This window comes from Chaetodon trifascialis, chromosome 1 (assembly GCF_039877785.1).
Source record: "Chaetodon trifascialis isolate fChaTrf1 chromosome 1, fChaTrf1.hap1, whole genome shotgun sequence".
NCBI lineage: Eukaryota > Metazoa > Chordata > Actinopteri > Chaetodontiformes > Chaetodontidae > Chaetodon > Chaetodon trifascialis.
This window is the reverse complement of record NC_092056.1, coordinates 17,783,136-17,803,848: the sequence shown is the minus strand read 5'-3', so window position 1 is coordinate 17,803,848 and position 20,713 is coordinate 17,783,136. Positions and strand designations below refer to the sequence as shown.

Sequence of the window (20,713 nt, the reverse complement as noted above, 5' to 3'; positions counted from 1 at the left end):
GTGCTTAATGCGTGTGCAAGACTTGGATAACCGGCTAGTGAAATTGTATAATGAGTAGTGTGTGTATTGAGAGGAGGGTTTGCGTGCTTAGATGGGCGAGGAATAGCGCACAAAAGCATGTGTAGTGGTGAATATTAGAGTAGGCAGAGTGTTAGCAAGGTCACTCTGTGTACAGAAAGAAGTGCTTTCCCATCTCAAACTCACTTGCTCCCCCTCTCACCCTTTCTTTTGTCAGAGGCTCCCTCCCTCTCGTCCTCTTTTTTTAATCATAGTGAGCTTTTTAAGAGTGTTGCTCTCTCTACATTCAGAGCCCTCATCCCAACTTAACAGCCTTCACATTCAGCCTTTTCACCTCATTTGCTACCAGACACAAAGTCAACTTGACATCTTATAAGCTGGTGCCTGTTTTAAGATGTTGTAATCATGGCCAGCATTCAATCTAAACTCAATCAATTGCTGACCCCACGCCCCAACAACAACAGCAACAACAAAAAGAAAGAATAGACAGTCTTATTTGGATGCTCGAACAGAAGTGCAGAGACACAGCAGCACCGCTGTGGGAATCAACTTATGTTAGAATATGCGAGATAAGTGCCAAAGGGGGTGTGTGCAACTTCCCGGCATCCTCTCCAAACCCCCTGCAGGCTAAAGTGGAATCCCAGCCACGCCCCACATATCACCCCATATGATGTTTGGGGACACATTCGGCACCTACGTTGGACACGCAACGTTTTTCTGAGCCTTTCCTTTTTTTTCTCGCCACGTTAGCCCTCTATCTTTTCTTAATGCGGTGTACAAGTGCATCACCACTTCTGGCCCTTAATGGCAGCCTACATATCAGAGAGGAGGCACTGGCCTGGTGTAATCTGACTTGTCTTAATTACAGGCAGTATCCAGTAATAGGCTGCTTCCATAGATATCAGCCATTAGAGCAGTGTCTCTGACGGAAGAGGCCTGATTGGCTACGAGGTAGGTGATAAAGAAGCCATGCCTCATTTACCTCCAATTTTTTGTTCACACATCCCTGTATTAAAGTCAAGCGTGAAGATGGCAAAGGACTGTGTTAAACTGATTTATGTGCTCTGCTATGTGGTGGTAGCTAATCTGCTCCCCCTGATTGCATTGTCAGCAATCAGTGCTGCTCTTCAAGTAAATGATTTCACTGGATGGAAGTTGTTTCAGCAAAGTTTCAGTTTTCATTAAATCCTGCCTTTTCTGGACTCATTAAAATTGATATGAGTAGGCCATTGTGACTTATATTCTCTATAAGTTGGGAGCTTATGAAAGGACCCTGCCCTGGCCTCAGGCTTGTCTGTGTGGTTTCACTTCCAAAACCTCGAAAACCAGCAGCACTTGTCTTCTAATTGAACTAAACCGCAAGAAGCGTCCTCAAAAAGACTTTACAAACTTGAACTGGAAGTTCTTCTTTCAGCAGGCTTTTACTGTTTCCTCTCAGCTATCTGCACTTGTCTGCCTTTCTTCTCACCCCACAAGCAGACACACGCCCTCTGACCGCCTCATTGTGTGCTCTCCCTGAGGGTGAGCTTGGACGCTACGAGTTACATTGATGCAAACGATGACCAGAGCGATATTGATGATGCATTCGCAGTCCCTCCATCTCACACGTTCCCTTTGCTTTTGACAGCACCAGAGCAGCATGTGATCTGATGACATGATACGTTTGAGTTATTCCACAGACGGCTTCACCATCCATTTCAAATGCCATAAAACAAAGTCAAACCATTAAGGATAATATACCCATTATTAGTATGGAAATTAGAAATGGAATGCCATAGAGTACTGAAAGCTTGTCACTTGAGTGACAGTTAAAGACACTCCTGGTTCAGTGCACTGTATTTAAGATATGTTTGATGTTTTTCAAACTCCGTATTTGGCATATTATCCTCGGGTGGCGGCTCACACCTTGTTGGTATTTAAGACAGATTTCAACGGATATTACTGGATTGTGGCGGCAGTTGCATTTAAGGGTGCAGCTCCCTCATAACAGGGAGGCGTCGTCTGCTGACAGATCACTGTCTGGATGAGAGAGCACAGCAGCATCCCACCTCATTACCGTAGCAACACACTAACCGAGGGACCGACACACTGCTCTCTGTGATTAAGATGTAAATTTCCTCTAATTGGAATGTAAATTCATACATTTATATGAAGACGTCAGCTGTCAGATTGCAATATTGTGTCCTTTTTTCTCCCTCTCCCCTGTTCCCCAGGCAGGGAGTAGGTGCCTGTAATCTGTATCATTCTCCTGCAGCCCATCCTGGGATTTGCCGTTTGTTTAATGTCGAGCCCATTGTCCTGCATCCAACCCGTCATTGTAATGCTTCCCATTCATGTTTCTGTGTTTTGTTGCAGTCTGATTTGCTCTCGCTACCTGTGTTTGTTCCTCCATGCATGGCTGAGCCGTCAGAGCTTTGGGGACGGGGAGGGACTTTGAGACGGGGCCGGGGTCATTGGGTGGCCGTATTTTGTGTGTGCATCGATTACTTCTGCTGAATGTTCCTCAATGCAAATAAGTCTGCCACTCTGAGAGGAAGCACATGTATCTGAAGTAATTAATTTTACCCTTGAATGCCAGCTGTGGTGTTGGTGTGATGGGTTCCAAATTGAGCTTTCTCACCAAAAAGGTGTTAATTTAGGGATTTGGCAGATGAAGTAAATGTGTTTGCCAACGTATATGGCCCATGTAACTGGGATTTACACTGTGATGTGGCAAATTGAGACCTGCTCTTTTTTAAACTGACACCATACAAAATCAAATGTTAGCCTTGTCTAAATTATGTCATGGTGTGCCTGTCTGTTCAGAGGGCTTTTCTTGAGTGGATGTATAGACGGATGACATACGTTTACAATGTCTGTTAATGATGATAAAACTGATATGTAGTACATCTGACTCAGCCTTGAAAGTTACTTTTCTTGTGTGTTTCCATTTAACAGTTCTAAACATTTCTCTTACTAACTGGGAGAAGAAAAAAGTAAGATATTAGTATTTGTGTAGGAAGTGTTTATTTATATGCATCCTGTCAGTTTAAACACTTAAAATCTCAGACAGGCCACTAATCCCATTTTCACACAACAAGCTTTACTGATACCTGTCTGAACAGGTCATGCTCCTGAACTCATCAGCATGTGCAAAAGAACAATAAGAAAACGTCACACCTGGCATGCTCATACAGAAGTAAGCAAATAAGGAAGTAGAAGAGAGCAAAGACTTCAAAGATGTCCTATGATGGGACCCAGGTTCGATTCCAGCCTGAACCCTTTAATGCTCTTCATCCCCTCTCTCTTCCCTTGCCTTTTCTATCTCTCTTCAGTCACTGTCACTATCATCCCAAAACAGCAGAAAAGGCTCAAAAATTATTATATCACTATCATTAGGCTACCCATGAAGAATTAGGATTCGTCTTGCACTGCAGTGATGTAAAAGTCACATGTATAGCAAAACTTATACAGCTTGTGATGTGACCGTTCAGACTGAGTGCATTGACTTATGATGTTGCATTTCATGGACAGTTACAGACACATAGGAAAGTGCTGTAGGGAAATACAGGTTTCTAAGAATCACAGAAGTGATATGTGCATTACTGTAAGTCGTGGTAAGATGTCACGGGCTAAACATTGAAGCAAGGACATGAAATGTGTTCAAAATATTAAGGCTTCATAATGTTTAACAGGAGCTTCCCTCAGTGAGTGAGTGTTGATGTTTACCAACCACAGACACTGTGAGTTCATCACGAGTGGATAAAATCATTCCCCTTTGTCAAATGTTCATCAAATCCAGAACTGACTGGCGTGCCAGATCCTGCCCACTGGACATGTTTTGATGAATACAAACAAAAGTAGGACGATTTCCTTTTTGTATGTTTGTGGATTGTGCAGATCATCAAGCATTTCTGGGTGTGTACTGGAGGATCATGCATATTTCCTGTACATTCCTCTCAGGCACAGGTAGTGTGTGAATTCTCACAGGTCACGCAAGCCTTTGGAAGCTCAGACGCTGCAGTTAACCAGGCATTTGTACCAGTTTTCACACGCTTTCTGAGAAAGCGTTAGTGCTGATGCATTGAAATGTGTGTTTGTATTCGGGTGTGCCAGCAGACCTTAATCAAATAAAAACAATACGCATAAATCTTAAAGACAATGTGATGTGTTTACAGTATATCAGTGTGTGTGAAGGGTGCTGCAGGGTTTGACAAGCATGTGTAGGTGTTGTAGTGTGCAGGAAATTAAAAACACCGGAGCTCCCACGAGGAACCTCCAGGCCACGTCTAGCAGCGAAGAAGAAGGGAGAAAGGGTGACGGGACCCTTCTATTTTTAGGTTCAGCTGCAGGCCGCTCTGGCTGAACCTGTGTCAAAGACACAGCAGTTAGTGAAAGGCCAATAGGTCTTCACAGACCTTATCTGTTGTGTTGTTATGTGACAGAACGTGGGATTCCCATGCAGTCTGATTCCAGCTGAGGGCTTGAGCTGTACACCAGGAATCCCGACTATGCTGCCACAGCATGTCGACGCTACTCCACCCACCTGTGGCACCAGACCTATGCGGCGTGCCCTCCCTCAATCGGCCCGCTATCAGGAAGGAATCCTAATAAACCTGCTCCTTTCACTTCCACTCCATCCATCACCGTCTGTTTATTACATCGAATCAACAGCTTGGAAAAGTGACACGTTCCCAGCCGTTGTGTCTGTTAATCAGGAATCTGCCTCTGGTCAGGTGAACCGGTCGACTCTGGTCATGTGGGCTTTTTTCAAGTTTGGGATGTGCTCGTGCATCCTGGTGACTGTAGAGGAGCCTATCAGGCATTACATGCTGATGCCCCCCCAATACACACACCCTCAGTGACTTACAGTTCCACCCCTCACCTGACAGCAGAGGAAGTGAATCATCTCTTTTGACTTCTGTTGCCAGAAGTGGCTCTCTCACTGTACAAGTTGCGCCATGATTGAGATTTAGAGTTTTATATATTAAGGATTTTTATTCATTTGAGGCTTTTAAAGACATTATTAATAATGATAACATTGTATGCAGCCTTTCAGTTACTTCCTTAGTCCTCTTTTGCAACCCATACCACATGACTAACCAGGCTTGGCTCGCCGCCGTCACAGCAGACATACGAGTGGAAAGGTAGGCAGGAACTGGGTGAGAGACAGACAGAGGAAGAGAGAGAGAGAGACCATTTTGTCCCCCAGGTATGACAGAGTCACTCATGCAGAAGGATCCCACATGGAGGGAGGTTGGAGAGAGAATGGGGAGGGGGGGCATGAAGAAACTCTTGGCTTCCTCTCCTGGTTCGTACTCACCCCCCCCTCCCTGAAAACACATCTGTCTTCTTTTCTCTGCCACACACCTTTTCTGCATCCTTCGCTCACCTTCTCACTCCAGCAACAGAGACTTTTCGCCGTTAACAGCTTAAAATGTTTTCTCACGTATTGGCCGGCCTGAAAGTGTATTTCTTCAGAGCGTTTCTTGTCACATTGCGTGCCACCTGCCATATTTTGTCAAACTTTCTTGAGATGGAGTTCTTTGGCTGCCAGTCCGGTGTCTTTTCAGCCAATGTCCTTTGGCTTTCGGACACACTGCTGTTACCGTTACCCCAAGCGGTCCGTCTTACATGCAAATATGTGTCAACGCTACAGTAATCACCATTTTAGTCCGCCGCGGAGCTATCTCATGGCTGCATGCATTAAAACAATTAAACTTTGCCCCTCCTCCGCCACAACAATCATTTGCGGATGTGTTGGGTGAAATTTAGCAAGAAATTATCATTTTCTGAATCACTTCACTCTGCTTGCTCGGTGTTTGTTTCATTCTTTCTCTTTCTCCATCTCGTTCTTTGAGCTCTTTAAAAGACTTGGAGCCCCCTGCATGTTCTTCTTTTTGCTTCTTTTCTCTGTACTTTTTTTTCCGTCATTATCCAACAGCACTTTTCTGTGCGTGCAAATGCTTTCTGAACGGCGTCCTTTCTTCCCTTTCAGGCTGGATGTCATTGTTGCTGCCTGTGGGCTGGGTGTATTTATTTAGGGGTAATTGGTGTGTGGATGAGTGAGGTAATGAGGTGCATCCACACTTGGCTGCTCCCCTCCCTGAGAGCCTGAGACAGACGTAGCCTAGCTGGGCTCCGGCTTGAGCTGTACCACACTGCTGTCTTCCTCCACCCAGGCCAGAATGGCTCTTTCATACCCAGGTGGACAAACACAATCACTCGGGCTGATACCTCAATGAGGCGTCTGTAGTTTGAAGTGGTGTGTGTGTGTGTGTGTGTGTGTGTGTGTGTGTGTGTGTGTGTGTGTGTGTGTCTGTGTGTGTGTGTGTGTGTGTGTGTGTGTGTGTGTGTGTGTGTGTGTGTGTGTGTGTGTGTGTGTGTGTGTGTGTGTGTGTGTGTGTGTGTGTGTGCGCGCGTGCATGAGTACATATCCTTGTGTGTGTTAATGTGCATGTATTTGTGGGTGGGAGAAAACAGCCCTTGGTTGAAGGCCTGTCTTGGGTCCTTGTCTGTCTTGCGGCTTGTGTTTGTATAAGTGATTTCCCCTGCGTGTTTGTAAGTGCATGTATATCAGGCTGAGTGGGTGTTCAATTGAGCTCAAGGAGGACCTCTGACTCTCATAGCCTCTTGCCAACCTCAAACTGCCCCTGATGTCCTGCAGAGTTACCTAATGATTTCACTTACACCTCCCTTATCTGTCTGGCCCGTGTGGCAGCAACCGTCTGACGCTTCAGCCTTTACATGCCATTTGCTGCCTCATATCCTGTGAAATTCAATTGCACAGCTCCAACTGTAGCCAGTGTAGGGGGATCTCCCACTCTCTCTCTCTCTCTGTCTCTCTCTCTCTCTCCCCCCTCACGCTCTCTCTCCCTCTGTGCTATCTCCCATATTTGTAGATATAAACATAAACAGTTCCAGCATCACACTTTTTTCATTATTATCTTGGAGCAATGTTGCATTTCCGTGTTTCAGTGCTCTAAAGTTGACACTTCATTTAACTGCAGCGTGTTGGTGACCGACCTTGAATGAGATGTAGAAGTTTTAAACCGGGAAGCTTGGATGTTTGAGGCTGCCCACAGGTGTTCGGCAGATAATATTATGCATAGATTGTTTTGTTGTTATCAGGGTAATTGGTGTAGACCTGCCAGCCTTTGAGAGACACACAATTACTGTATGTGATGCATAAGTGGACTCATTTTAGGGCAGGATTTTGAGTTGCTAATGGTGCATTATTCAGCTTTTGGTCTGTCCCCAAAAGTGCCGGGCCAAATCAAACACGCCGCTCCAGGGTAATTGAGGCCCACTCCGCACCCCCTGCGGTGAGCAAGGCAGAACTGTAATCCCCTGACAACTCTGACTTGGCCCCAATCTGGCAGGCCGCCCATTTCCCAGCAAAACGCCTAACTCGACATCGGGGAGAATGAAGAAGCTGATCGTCACATTTGGAACGCTTTTCAATTTTGTTATTCTTTTCAACTCAACAGCTCTCTGTAGCCATCTCTGTACTTACCCTTACTTTTTATTTTAGACTATACTTCATAGAACATAATTGCACACTAATTACACACTGTCAAACTAATATTCTTACTCATTAGTCTCCTCGAGCTTTTGTGGTTTTGTGATCAAAGGTTTTTGACAAATAAACCCAACTGCTCTAACCACAGAAGGGCTTTCACTTGTCTTTTAAAACGGTTTCTCCTGACAAGTTTCCAGAAACTCTGCCACAAAATGAATCATCAGTAATTACAGAAAATTTGAGCAAAAGTTTAGAGTGAGTTTTGGACTGAAATTCAGCAATTCTGCTCTTTTCATATGCAATTTTGTGAAATTAGGAAAAGAATGTCATCTTAAGTTTGATTGATAGCGACCTCTCTAACCCACCTGCTACTGCAGCATGCCACCTGCAGACACAACAGTTCATACTAAAGCTTTATATTCCTCTATTTCCGAATCCACATCTTCAGACCTTTGGAGGTCTATGTAATTTTTGGGATTTGGATTGTAACAGTATAGCAAAAAAAATCTTCTTATTTTACTTCATTGTAATCCGAAATCACAACTATTTGTTGTACTTTGTTCTTTGTACCTTGATAAATATATTCCTACAGTAGCAGCAGTAGTAGAAGTTAACATCTGTCTCATAATGTGGTCCTCATTTAAAAGTTAACACTGCTTTATATTAGATAGACCTACAACCTGAGCAAAACCCCTGGACAGTTTCTGTGCTTGTTTGTTATCATCTGATTTAAAATCATCTTTCTCAAGACCGTATATAACGTTCCACTTTGAGAAGCTAAAGTCCATATGGACACTCTTTCCTGTTGAGCTGATTCATTACTTTTCTCTCAGCTTCTCACTCTGCTGTCCCACCAGAGCTGCTTCTTCTCATAATTTTATGGCATGGTGCAAAGTACACTTTCAAAGGCTGTCACTTCCCCTGTCCAACCCCTGTAACATAACATATGTATATATAAATATCATGTTTGTGATGAACAGGAAATTCTTAGTCCTGTTGTAACAAGCCTTTAATGGAGGGAATATTTTGTATTTTGTACGTACAGCAGTACGCACTCTTTTCTTTGAGTTAAAAGACTTTCCATATTATGTTCTGTTTCTTGTCTCTCTTTTAAAATCCAGCCGTTCTCTGCAGTACCACCTCTTATAAGGGTCATTTGCAGAGAGGGTATGGCATGTATTTAGCACTGTCTCCCTGATTTTTAACTCCAGCATGCATTCTCCCCAGGCCCTGGCTCACTGTTTTAATGGCTTTAGTAATGCTTCACAATTAACACTCAGCCAGCGCTCTAGGTAAGGTAATGGTTGATGTGTTTCAGGCAATATTAGAAAACACAAAACAAGCATTCCCCATCACCCACAGTGCTTCTAGGACCTAGAGGTTATGGGGGAAATGGAAGGTGGTGAATTTTTTGACAGGGCAGCCGAGGTGATGTCTCATTCCCTCTGACATCTTGAACACCCTAAAGGTGGCTTTGCCAACAGTCTACCCAGGAAGCACCTCACCTAGCTGTGGCTAAATTTACACAACCACCTGCCCACAGGGAGTGGACTAGAGAGGAAAGCAGAGGTGGAGGTGGGGTTGGGGGTGGAGGGCGAATAGGAGAAGAGAGAAGGAGGGGGTGGGAGACTGAAGTGTGTCCGTGTGTCAGAGGATGCAATGCATAATGTGTTTAATAGCTACAGGAATGTAATTTATGTTTTTGAATGAATGATATTCAGCTCAGATTTTAGATTTTCATGCAACATGTTTAGCCGTTTCAGCATTTCTGTTTCGTGTTTAGTCTCTGCTGGTGCGACTCTTCCTCCATGCATATTTTCTCTGTTGTACTGCAAGTTTGCATCAGAGTGATCAGTCAGATCTTGGTTGTCCAGAGTGTCATCAGGAGTTCAGTAGATTAGGAGAATGTTTCAGAGTGCGGCAAACAGCAGTGGTAGAGGGGCAATGAGTGAACTTTCACGTTGCCATATCTAAAGCCTTCTAATGTCCTAACAATTTTGTATTTGGCCTGTTCTGAAACAAACTCATTTCCTTTCTCTTCTATGTTGTTGAGAACATTTTTTTCCTAGAAGACATTTTCAGCAGTAACACCGCTAATTGCTTCTTGGCTTAGTTGTTGCAACTAGTTATTCTGTAGCAGTTCCTTTGTGTTGCATCTTACTAAATGTCTAAAAGTCTAAGAGACGTTGCAAAGCTGCTACTGTTCATTACCCAAGATATCATATTGAACCAGCTGTTTTAGTTTAAGACTCAGATTGAGCTGTTTCATTAAATAGTTTTTATATTGCCATATAAATTCTCAATATTTTTTTTTCAAATTGCTGCATCCACATTTGAATGAATAGGCAAGACTGAAACCTCGCCCTTTAAAACTGTACATTCATGCTTTTTCTAAATTTACTCAAAGGCTGCATATATTGAAGCTCCCAAGACAGACAGTCCAATAGAATGGTAACAATTCTAGATGCTCCCCAGTGGCAGAGTTCAGGCTGTTTGCCTGTGGGCTGATGTGGAGTGAATGGCCTTAGAGGCTCTAGGCTGGTCTATGTGTGGCCCGGCTGGTCCAAGTCAGCAGTAATGACTGGCTTTGGCCAGCATGCCTGTTAATGTGAATGGGGTTACTCTGGGCAACACCTTTTCAGCTGGGTCCTATGAAGTCCCCAGTATGGTGGTCTTTGTCCACACAAGGGCTGTCCTCTCAGCAAAAAGGGCTCCTTTTTTGTGAGGACTATCAACTGGTGATGGATTATACCCACCCCCCTTTATTCATCCGGGCAGACTAACAGACATGGATGCATGCAAACATATACACACTCTCACGCATACATACAACCACAAAGACATCAAAAGCATAAGAAACATATCAGCATATTATCTAATACAGTGGTGTCATAGATAGTTAAGATGTGCACATACAGATGCATGCACCTTTCTTAGGTATACTCCCAACAGGTTGACATCACATGCTTCCACATTGTTCATTAACTGTCTGATTCACTTCAGTCAGACATGAAGGTGAAGTTTCTTCCTCATTAATCTTCTCTTCCTGTCTCGAGTTACAGGGAAACTGTGAATACATCTTTTTTCTTCAACTTGTCTGTCAGTATTTCTTTTTACTTTGCTCCTTCTTGCAGAGAGGTGAAGTACATGAAGGAATCCAGGTACATAATCATTCCCAAGTCTTCTGTGTGATCCGTATAAGTACTTTCATAGTTCCCGAAGCTTTTAAGCTGGTGAACTTGAGTATGTGATCCTGTACCGGCAGTTCCCAGTGAAAAGAATTTCCCAGTGATGCTTAAACACAGCCGTACCTCTCCTCTATGCTATGGTCAGTCTGATTTACTGGGGTGTAAACAGAGGATAATATACACCAGTCAGCCACAACATTAAACCCCTGACAGGTGAGTTGAATAGCATTGATCATCTTGTTTCACTGTTCTGCTGGGAAACCTTGGGTCCTTGCATTCATGTGGATGTTACTTTGACACATACCACCCACCCAAACATTGTTGTAGACCATGCACACCCCCTAATGTCAATGGTATTCCCCAAAGGCAGCGGCCTCCCACAGCAGGACAATACTCCCTGCAACGGCACAAGAACTGCCCAGGAATGGCTTGAGGAACACGACAAAGAGCCCAAGGCGTTGACCCGGCCTCCAAACTCTACAGATCCTAATCTTATATAGCATCCACAGGATGCGCCAGAACAAGCTCGATCCACAGAGGCCCCACCGCAACCCACAGGACCCAAAGGATCTTCTGCCAACATCCTGATACTAGACACCAAATGACACCCCGAGAGGTGCCACGTCCATGCCTCGTTGGGTCAGAGCCTTTTTGATGCCATGAAGGGGACCGACACAATTCAGCAGGTGGTTTTAGTGCTGTGGCTGATGGGTGTATATGCTGTTTTGCGCTGCTCATTTTGGCACTGTGCCAGTAGAAAACAATGTGTTTTTTCTGCTGCTTCCCTCTTTATGGCTCTTGTGCCTTACAGTGTCATAAAACTCAGCGCAGGACAAGTACAAGTAAGAAGGTGGTCGGTCGGAGAGGAGGTTCACAAACTTGACGTGGGAGCTTTAACATCACCACCCTGATACTGGAAATATATATATAAAAACAATATGTTTTCATCTTCTGTTTTCTGTTCTTGTATTTCCAGCTCTGATGTGCTGTATTTTTTGGCTAGCACAACAGCAGACTATTCCTCTGTAAGAGTGGTCGCACCCACCCCTCCCAAAGGGTCAGCCACTTACCCAGGCTGACACAGTAACCTCCAGACGACCTTTGCTTTGCCAAATGTTATGCCTGTAAACTGCGTGAACTCCATCACAGCGCAAGCATCCAGGGAGAGATAGGGCTGTCTGTCGGAGGGAAGGTTGGGTTCACGAAACTCTGGTTGTACTTGCCGGCTTTGTGCGCTCATGTTGTAAATACCTCTGTGTGACACATGCATAGGCAAGTGGCAGTGTGTGTCTGTTTGTTTTTGTACATGGGTGTATGCACTTGTAGACTGAGTGCAACACAGAAGAAAGAATGAATAATATATGACAAATTATCCTTGGTAATGCTCTAGCTTTTATCTTTTAGTGACTAAAGCAGTGACAGAGCCAGTTAGGACAGTGATCTTAAAGGAATATTTCAGCATTTTTGGAAGTACGCATATTTGCTTTAGATCTTTCTAGCTTTCTCCCAGTGAACTCGAGGAAGTCACTTCTCCCAGCCAAGAAATAGCACTGCACAAAAAAAAATAATAAACCACAACTTCTTTATTCACACTTCAGCTTTTGCATGCAGTAAGGGAGCACGTTACTGATATTAATGAGATATTGAAGTGTTCATTAGTCAGCTTGAAAGGTTAGTAGGAAGCTTATTTCTGTAATTTAGACAGAGCCAGATGAGCTGTTTCCGGTCTTTATGCTAAAATAAGCTAACTGACTGCTTATTCAGCTTCATATTCAAAGGATGCATGTCAAATGGACTTGAACTCTCTGTAAGTAAGAGAATAAGCGTATTTCCCAAAATGTCAAACTGTTCCTTCAAAATTATGTTGTCCAAGTATTTGTATTTATTTTAATAAGAATATAAACCCTCAAAGTGGCCTAAAAATATGATTATGGTGAAACAATGGGTTACATTACCTATAGACAGTTGAATAGTAGGTTAAGCTATAGTCTTTTTTTAATCAAGTGTGATTATTATAGCAGGGCATCAATACAGCGCTAGAAAGCTTAGCTTTTACCAAAAGTGTCAGTGGTGTTTTAACCTGAGGACGTTTATATCATAGTCATGCTTTGAGGAGTAAAATGTGTGTTTCAGGGTTGGAGGGCACAAGAGGTCCCCTAGATATGCTGTCATAACCCATGCAGCCACGCTCTTTGCTATGGGCCTATCGGTAGTGAAGGCAGCACTTAGACATGTTTGTACTCTACGCCCTATATTCCTCTCCCTTTCTCCCCAGGCACCCATGTCACTCCAGGGGCGGACCAGCACTCTCTGGCTGTGCCCAAGTCCATAACACCAACTAACCCCCCCCCGTTTTACTACCCACCACCACAAGGGTCAATGTGCCCTCACCCTACAACGCCCACAGTCCATACCAACACTGCCCTCCAAAGAGAAACAAAACTGAACTGAAAAGAGGCAAAATGGCCCCACGCTGCTTCCGCTGTCAAAGCTTTTGACAGGCTCGAGCAGGGGCCCCCAGAGGAGGGTTCAGTTGAAGATGATGACGACGGAGATAACAAGTCAAGTTGTTGTGTTACAGCACAGTTACACTTTGGCCCTCGTTTGTCCATTTGGTTATTCAGAAGCATCGCGGAGCTAACTGATTCCCATGCATGTCATGTTTAGTAACGTGACAGATACTATCAAATGCTGTTTTGCATCAGTCCGTGGAGCGTGAAGGGTAAGTGAGGAGCTAGTTATTCAAGAGAACAGGAATAAGCATTCCATTAGGTATTAAAAAACCTTGAAATATTGTCAGCTAATCAATTTCCTGTTTGGACATGCTCACTTTTAATGAAATTCAGTCAGTTATTAGTCCCTTCCCATTCTTCCAGTGTTTGGGAATATAATTACACTCAAAATGCTTACTCATCCTTCTGCCTGCCTGCTGCCTACTCTGTCAGATGCATTAGCCATGAAGCAGAAGAGATGAGGAGCCTGTGTCTGTATCTGTCTATCTGTCAGTCCGCCTGAATGTCTGTATGCCTGCCTCTCAGATTATCCTGGATCAGGCAGCAGGTGACAAGGGGAGCAGGTGACCATCACCCAATTACCAAAAAGAAACTTGAGAAGAGCTTAAGTGTAGTTAGCATTTGTTTCTTTCTCCTCCCATCTCTCTTATACTCCTTTTATGCCACTCCTAATTACAAAACATCAATCCTGATACAGCATGCATGTCAGCAGCGCAGTGTAGAGTTGGAAAATGGACCCATCCTTGCATGCAATGTACATTTTTAATTTTTGCACTTGATGAATTCAGCTAATGCTGAATTGGTTTAGTAAGTTTACATTCTGTTTTTATCAACATTGCAAGATACTAATAGTGAATGCTGCAAATGCATGCAATGACATTTATTTGTATAATAAGGAATAACAATGAGGAAGATGATTCAAACAACAAAGAGTTTCTCTAAAATTGGCAAAGTCTGAGGGATAAAACTTCCCTAATAAACAGGTTATTCTGAGGGCAAGGTCAGGGATCGTGTTGCACTCTTTGTTTCCGTAAAAAAAAGGAAGGAAGAGCTTCTTCTCTGCTTTTGTTAGGTGCAGGTGGGCTAGAATTACCAGAGTGATGGGATTTATGCTGCGTTGTTTCTGCATTTTTTCTGGCGAGGTAGAGGAAGCGTTCTCTGAAATTTACAGCGAAAATGTGATGATAGTTTGCTTCTCCAATAGAAAAGCACATCACCTCATTATGTGGGTTTTGGTGTGCTGAAGTTACCACCCATTCCTTTAGGTCCAGCAAATGATTTCCCACACAATGCAGTGTAACTTTAGAGGCATGAGGGATTATGGCACTGGGAGGTGAATTAGCTTGGTTTAGTGACTGGATAGACCGGCAAGTCTGGGAAATTTCTACCAATTTCATTCTGCTACCATTTTGACCCTTGGCTGGTTGTAGAAATGGGACTGCAAATGGAGGACATTGACCTGGTGTCATGGACAGACGTCCACATTAGTTTACAGTGGCTGCACTGCAGCTCAGGGAAACAGAATTGGCAAAAGGTATCACCTCTAATGTGACTACTGTCCATGAATATTGGATTAGTGGTATATAAATCCATTCAAACTATATTTTTAAAGATATATCAGCAGGTTATAATGATGCTAATTAATTATAATTAGTGTTACAGTAACTGGGATTTCTTATTCATGCATGACAGCATATGCACATTAGTCGTCATTTCTTCTATTTCATCTAAGTGATACAATGTTGAGTTTCTCTCATTTCACTGACTTAATAGAGCTTATGATATGATGACCTAATTACAACAATGACTGTGTTAAGTAGGTGTTTACGGTAAATATCCTGTCATTTCCATGAGCGTGTTCCAGCATCGGCTAATCTTATTGGAACAGCCAGACCAGTCGTCATGTGTTCCAACAAGGTGTTGGGTTTCCCGTAGTTCTAAGCTGTACAGTGACACGGGCCATTTGAAAGTGTGGCTAAAACCCTATAGAAGAAATGACTCGTTAAATTAGCACCTAATACTCCAGTCATTAGCAAGCCGTTACCACCAGTGGAATGCTTTTGATGGTGCTGCTTTGTGTGAGCAGGTCCTGTTTAAGCTCCACTTGGAGAAGTTTGTCCATGTGAATCTTGGAATATTACATGCTTACATAACATTGTAATGCAACCAAAACATAACAAGAAACCTTAAAAGCTGTCCTTTCGTGTCCTTTCTCAGCCATGAAGCACTGATGTGATATCTACTAAACGCCACTGCTGTATGTGGAGATTGTGAATGGTGAATTGTAGGCAGCATGAAACGCCATATTCCTCAAGAACCGGGTCTTTGGGGTGTTTAGTAAGCCGAAGGGAATTGTCCATTGTGGGGTGATATTAGTAACCCTCTTAGGCAAAGCTAGTCTGTGGGCCGGCCCCGAGGGCTCATTTCAAGTGCTTAGCGCTCGTTTGGAGCTTTGTCACCCCTCACCCTGTTGCCAGCATGGCCCCAGCCCCTCTGGCTGTGGAGCGGAGCTGAACCACAGACCTTTACCCCTGCCCGCCACCAGGGAGGGAACACTGACATCACAACTCTAACACACACTTGCACACACATACACTAACATTGTGGCACACATCCATTTTCACCCCCCCAGTCTACCACAACCAATGGTCTATTTTCCCGCCGTCCACTCCCATCCAACAACCCCCCCCCCCCATTTTTTTTTTCTTTCTCCACCCTCGTGAAGGTTGCCAGGCAGCAGAGAAAGACTTCACACACACATACACCCCACTATGCCTCTGAGGGTTTTCCGGATGTCCTTGTTTACATCATGGAGTGTGCAGGTCGCAGGGAAGCAGACTCAGAGCCTCCCTGGTTATGTCCGTCTAAGTCTTCCACTGACCTCCATTCATTGGGTGTCAATGCAAATGTTCATGGCGGCTCCGCAGTTGGCCTATCACTGCTAAAATAAGTGCACTGCACTTACATCCTATTTGTGTCTAAATTTCAAAATCAGGATGAAAATGAATTAAAATGTTTTACTTGGGTTATCCTCATCGAGTTAATTTGCAATGGCAGTGATTTGAAATGAGTTTATTTGGACTGTAACTGAATATACAGGAAGTTTTTATCGTCCTGATAACCAGTAATAGCTCCAGTATTGGCTGTCACTGATGTGCAGGATGGTTGTTGACTGTTAGCAGGCTGTCTTTTCCCTCGGTGTGTGTCAAACCGATCGATTGGTTTTGTCTGCTCCTCCCTCCAACTTTGATGTTACCATTGATTGTTCTCATCTGCCCCTGAACTCAAAGGTTATAGGAGCTGAGCTGCACTTCTGGATTGCTTTGACCTTCGCTCTGCACATGCTCTGTGGGTTCGCAGAGCCCAGAGCCAAACAGACACGGTGTAGCCAGGCCCGTGGGTGCGTGACAGCCAGACAGCAGTGTGATGTTTTTTTTTTTTTTACTCACCCACTGAGGATGATGTATATGTGATTGATTTTTCTCCCACCCTTCTCTCTACCGTGTTTCCGCTGCAGTGCGCTAAGCAGGACTGAGTCCAGGCTTGATCAATGCATTGTTTTTCTTTTTCAATCACACTCGAGTGAGCTGAAGACACGAAAGGTTACACAGGTGAGGTTTGGCAGGGGTGGAAGCAGAGCAGAGCTTCTGGAGGCCCCCTCAAGGCCAATGTATGAGTTTGCATGGATGTGGGTGTGTGTGTGTGAGTGTGAGTGTGAAAGAGAGCGAGAGAGGGAGTCAGAGAAAGACAGAGAGAAGTTTAATAAACTTATTGCGTGTTTCTAACAACATGATCATTCGTCTTAGTTCATGCTCATTATGAATCTCGTCTTCTCTCCCAGTGGGAATCTTCCAGCCATGCCTCCAAAAGTCCTTTGTAACCTTACCTTTACCACCTTACATTAAATTGCTGTTCCTTCACAATGTCTCCGCGCTCACCTGTCCCAGATAATCTGCAGGGCTGCATGAGGGCTACTCCTCTTGTTTCCTCTCCTCACCTGACAAGCAGCACACAAAGGCAGTGTGTTCAACAGAAAAGAGTCCACTTGAGCATAATGCCCCTCCAACCTGTCAGCCACAGTAGCAGGAGCTCAACGCTTCATATCAGACGCCACCATCAGCGATGTACAAACATTTTCCAGTTCAGACTCAGGTGTTTCAGTGTTCCTACATAAACAGTATTAAGCAAAGGGAGGAAGTAGTCTGCCCTTGAGGGGTAGAGATTGTTGTGTAGTCCTGAATTATCTCTTAGTAATAATGCTGTTAAACCCTGTACCCAAACGCCTAGTCATTAAGAAAAAGATAAGTATCTGTGGGAGTGGAAGGGCTCTCCTCAAGCTGCATGGCTGGAGGGTGTGAGGATGTAGCAGGCAGGGAAGGTTTAGAAGGCTGGGCTGGGGTGGGGTGGGGTAGGGTGGGGTGGGTTGACCAGTGGGTTTCAGATGTCATGGCAGATTCTTTCAGGGGCAAATTACAGGGTTTAGCTTCTCTTGTGCTCGGGATGCCTGTATTCTGATTTAACGTGCTCGATAGACACTTGAGCAACAAGCTACTCAACACCATTATCGGGAGCACACTTGACTCTGGAGATACTTCACCTCCTCTCACGCTGAGCACCACTTCAACACTTTGTGCATGGAGCGCCATTGGCCGCCTTTCTTGCGCCTTGTGGAGAGAGCAGAGCAGCGTAGCCCCTCTTAAGCTTTCTAGCAGTAAGCGTTTTGGTGTTAGGGGGCTTTACATGAGTGGCCCCTCATTAACCTCTTTGTGCTTTGAGTTGGCACAGGGCTGCTCCATAGATGAGCTTTATTATGAAACAGCTAAAAGACTTGATTCTAATGACTCTGGTATCAGCTGAACATAATCATCTGTGTTTCAAACACAGTAAATCAACACAAAGTGCAAATACATCCAGATTTCACATGCACATTTGTGTGTGAACGCACGCTTTTACTTACCTCAGCTCATAAATGCATGCTGTTTTGTCCCATGCACAACTTCTGAAAACACACCTTCCTCACACACACACACACACACACACACACACACACACACACACACACACACACACACACACACACACACACACACACACACACACACACACACACACACACATATTCCCTGTGAGCTGTAACAGACCTAAAGCTCTCTGAAGCATTTAGCAGCACGCTAGCAGGTTTACTCCACGCTGCCAGGGTTGAGAGGAGTGCTGAAGCATCTAATGCAATTTCAACCCAACATGGCTCTCTGTGAATAAACATCACTGAAGTGTACCATCTACTGTATGCTGATCCACTGTAGTGCTTTTCTTTTTTGTCCATACGAGCTGATCTAATACGCTGCCGCTCTCCCTCTCTCTCTGATTTCTGTAGAGACTGCATTTGCCTCCAGACTTGTCTGAGACGGTGAGTCGTGTGAGCAGGGGGGAGCTGGCAGGAGCGACAGTGGTGGCTTCAGCCTGTGGCTCTGGCACTTCCGGCAACAAACACCTGGACTTCTAGAGCTCCTACACAGTCGCCACGGGCAACCAACACCTGGAACGCTGCAGCAGCGTTGCCCTCTTTACCACGGTGACCAGGTTGTTCCCTCGCCCACGTAATGTCAAGCACAATAACCCTGCCAGCCATTACCACCTGCCAACTGTCCCAGCCGGGGGTGAAGATCTAAACATCCACAGCACCTCATCTCATAACGGACACATTTCACCCTTTATGCCCTTTTTTACATACACACCCCTATATGTGATATTTGCACATCCAAAGCTGTCAAATTCATTTAATTTGTGTTATTGACCGAGTTTTTCTAACCACAGTTTGCTTTTTTTTTTTTTTCACTGTAAGTCGCAAAAATTTTGAGCCTTGTGGTATTTTGAAATGTTACGACTGACCGAACCAAATTAAAATCTGAAATGGAGGTATGATCTAAGATCTGGTACATTTTGCTTGCTTTTTGTTTTTCTGTGCCTCTGGGGATTTTCATCACAAATAAAGTGTAATCATGAAATGTTCTTTTAGTCTGCACAGACCCTCAGTCCTCTCAAACATTCAATAATTTAACAGCATTCTCCTAAGCTCCAGGCCTTCTTTGCAGAACATGTAGCCACTCTGGCCTAGCTCCACCGTGTACAGTAGTTTGTTTTCTTGGATAATGCAATGAAATGGGCTTTTGTATAGCTAAATAAAGGAAAATAAATACACAGTACACAACATACGCTCTTAATTCAGTTTTTACTTTATTGCATCCCAATAGCAGCTCTGCACGGGAAGTGGACTACCTGTGAAAGTGTGTCATGAATGACTGATCTCTGGTCTGCCTCACTGGTTTCAGGTTCAAATAAGGGATGCCTCCATCTGACCCTGAGACTGTGCCGGTGAGTGACGTCTACCTCCAGTGAGCTGGAGAGCTGAGCAGGAATGTGGGCAGAGGGTAGGAGAGCTGGATTTGGGTGCAGGCTTCACACCTCATCAGGCATGTTTGCTGGATGAGCTGCTTTGCCATGACAAGCCCAAAAGAACAAATTAGGTCAAATGGTGACATGGAGAAACAGAGAGAAAACAACATGAAAAATTAAATGTTTCATTTTTGTTTTCCTCAGTCTGCTGCTGATGCCAGTTTGAATATTTTTGCCTGTGAAAACTGGCAGTATTGGTAACCATCTGCAGCACGTGTTGGGAGAGGATAGTGTTACCTGACAGGTTCATGCATGAATGGAGTGCTCTTATACCGGCTGTGTGAGAGAGAGATGACATACACAGGTCACTTATACAGGTGAATGAAAGCTTGTGTTGTCATGATAAAAACTGTTTTCCAAATTATTGTTGTCAAAGAGCTGACATATTCAGGGTACGCTTTTAAGGTAGATTAAAATGCAATAAATTCATTTTGGCTGATGTTTATGTTGCCATGCTTCTGGGATGTCTGTTTTCTACACTGGCCATGTCTCTGTGTCACTGCGGGCCTGATCCACATTTTGTGGTCTGTTCAGAGAGTGGATTATTTTTTAAGTTAAAAACCTTCAACAAAATGTTATGATGTCAGTTTCTTCTGTGCACGTCATAAAGAATGAGGGCTCTTATGTGCAGGTGCATTCAGAATGTAGTGAATTGATGCTAGTCTCAGTAGTCACATCCCACCGAGGGTCCTTTATGCACATTCAGTTTCCATATATTATACATGTGCCTCTGCTTGTTTTTCTTTTAAAATGAACATTTAGAATATGACCTCTTGTGATTGACCGTGGATTTGTCTGTGTTCTGCCCTCAGATAAAGTTGATTGTACACGGTTAGACAATGCTGTGTCATGATTAGCCTCACATGCTTCTGTAATGAATATGAATAAGCAATTCAGGTCAATTCATCTGAGCTTTTGAATATAATAACCCAATAACTGGAACGTCACAGTCAGTCATTGCTGTTCAGTGGGATTTTTTTTAAATAAATCATCACATGTGGCTTTTCAGATGCCCTCACCCCCTCCCCCCGTACTTACAC

General features: G+C 44.1%; 1 protein-coding gene across 1 annotated transcript in view; it reads left to right on the top strand.

Moving 5' to 3' along the window:
• The window catches only part of elp4 (elongator acetyltransferase complex subunit 4), a 55,036-nt gene extending 34,323 nt beyond the window's left edge, over positions 1–20,713 (top strand). Inside the window, exon 10 of the mRNA XM_070961387.1 lies at positions 18,595–20,713. Within this exon, the coding sequence (XP_070817488.1) occupies positions 18,595–18,723 (129 nt within the window). The 3' untranslated portion in view covers positions 18,724–20,713. The remainder of the gene's footprint in view (positions 1–18,594) is intronic.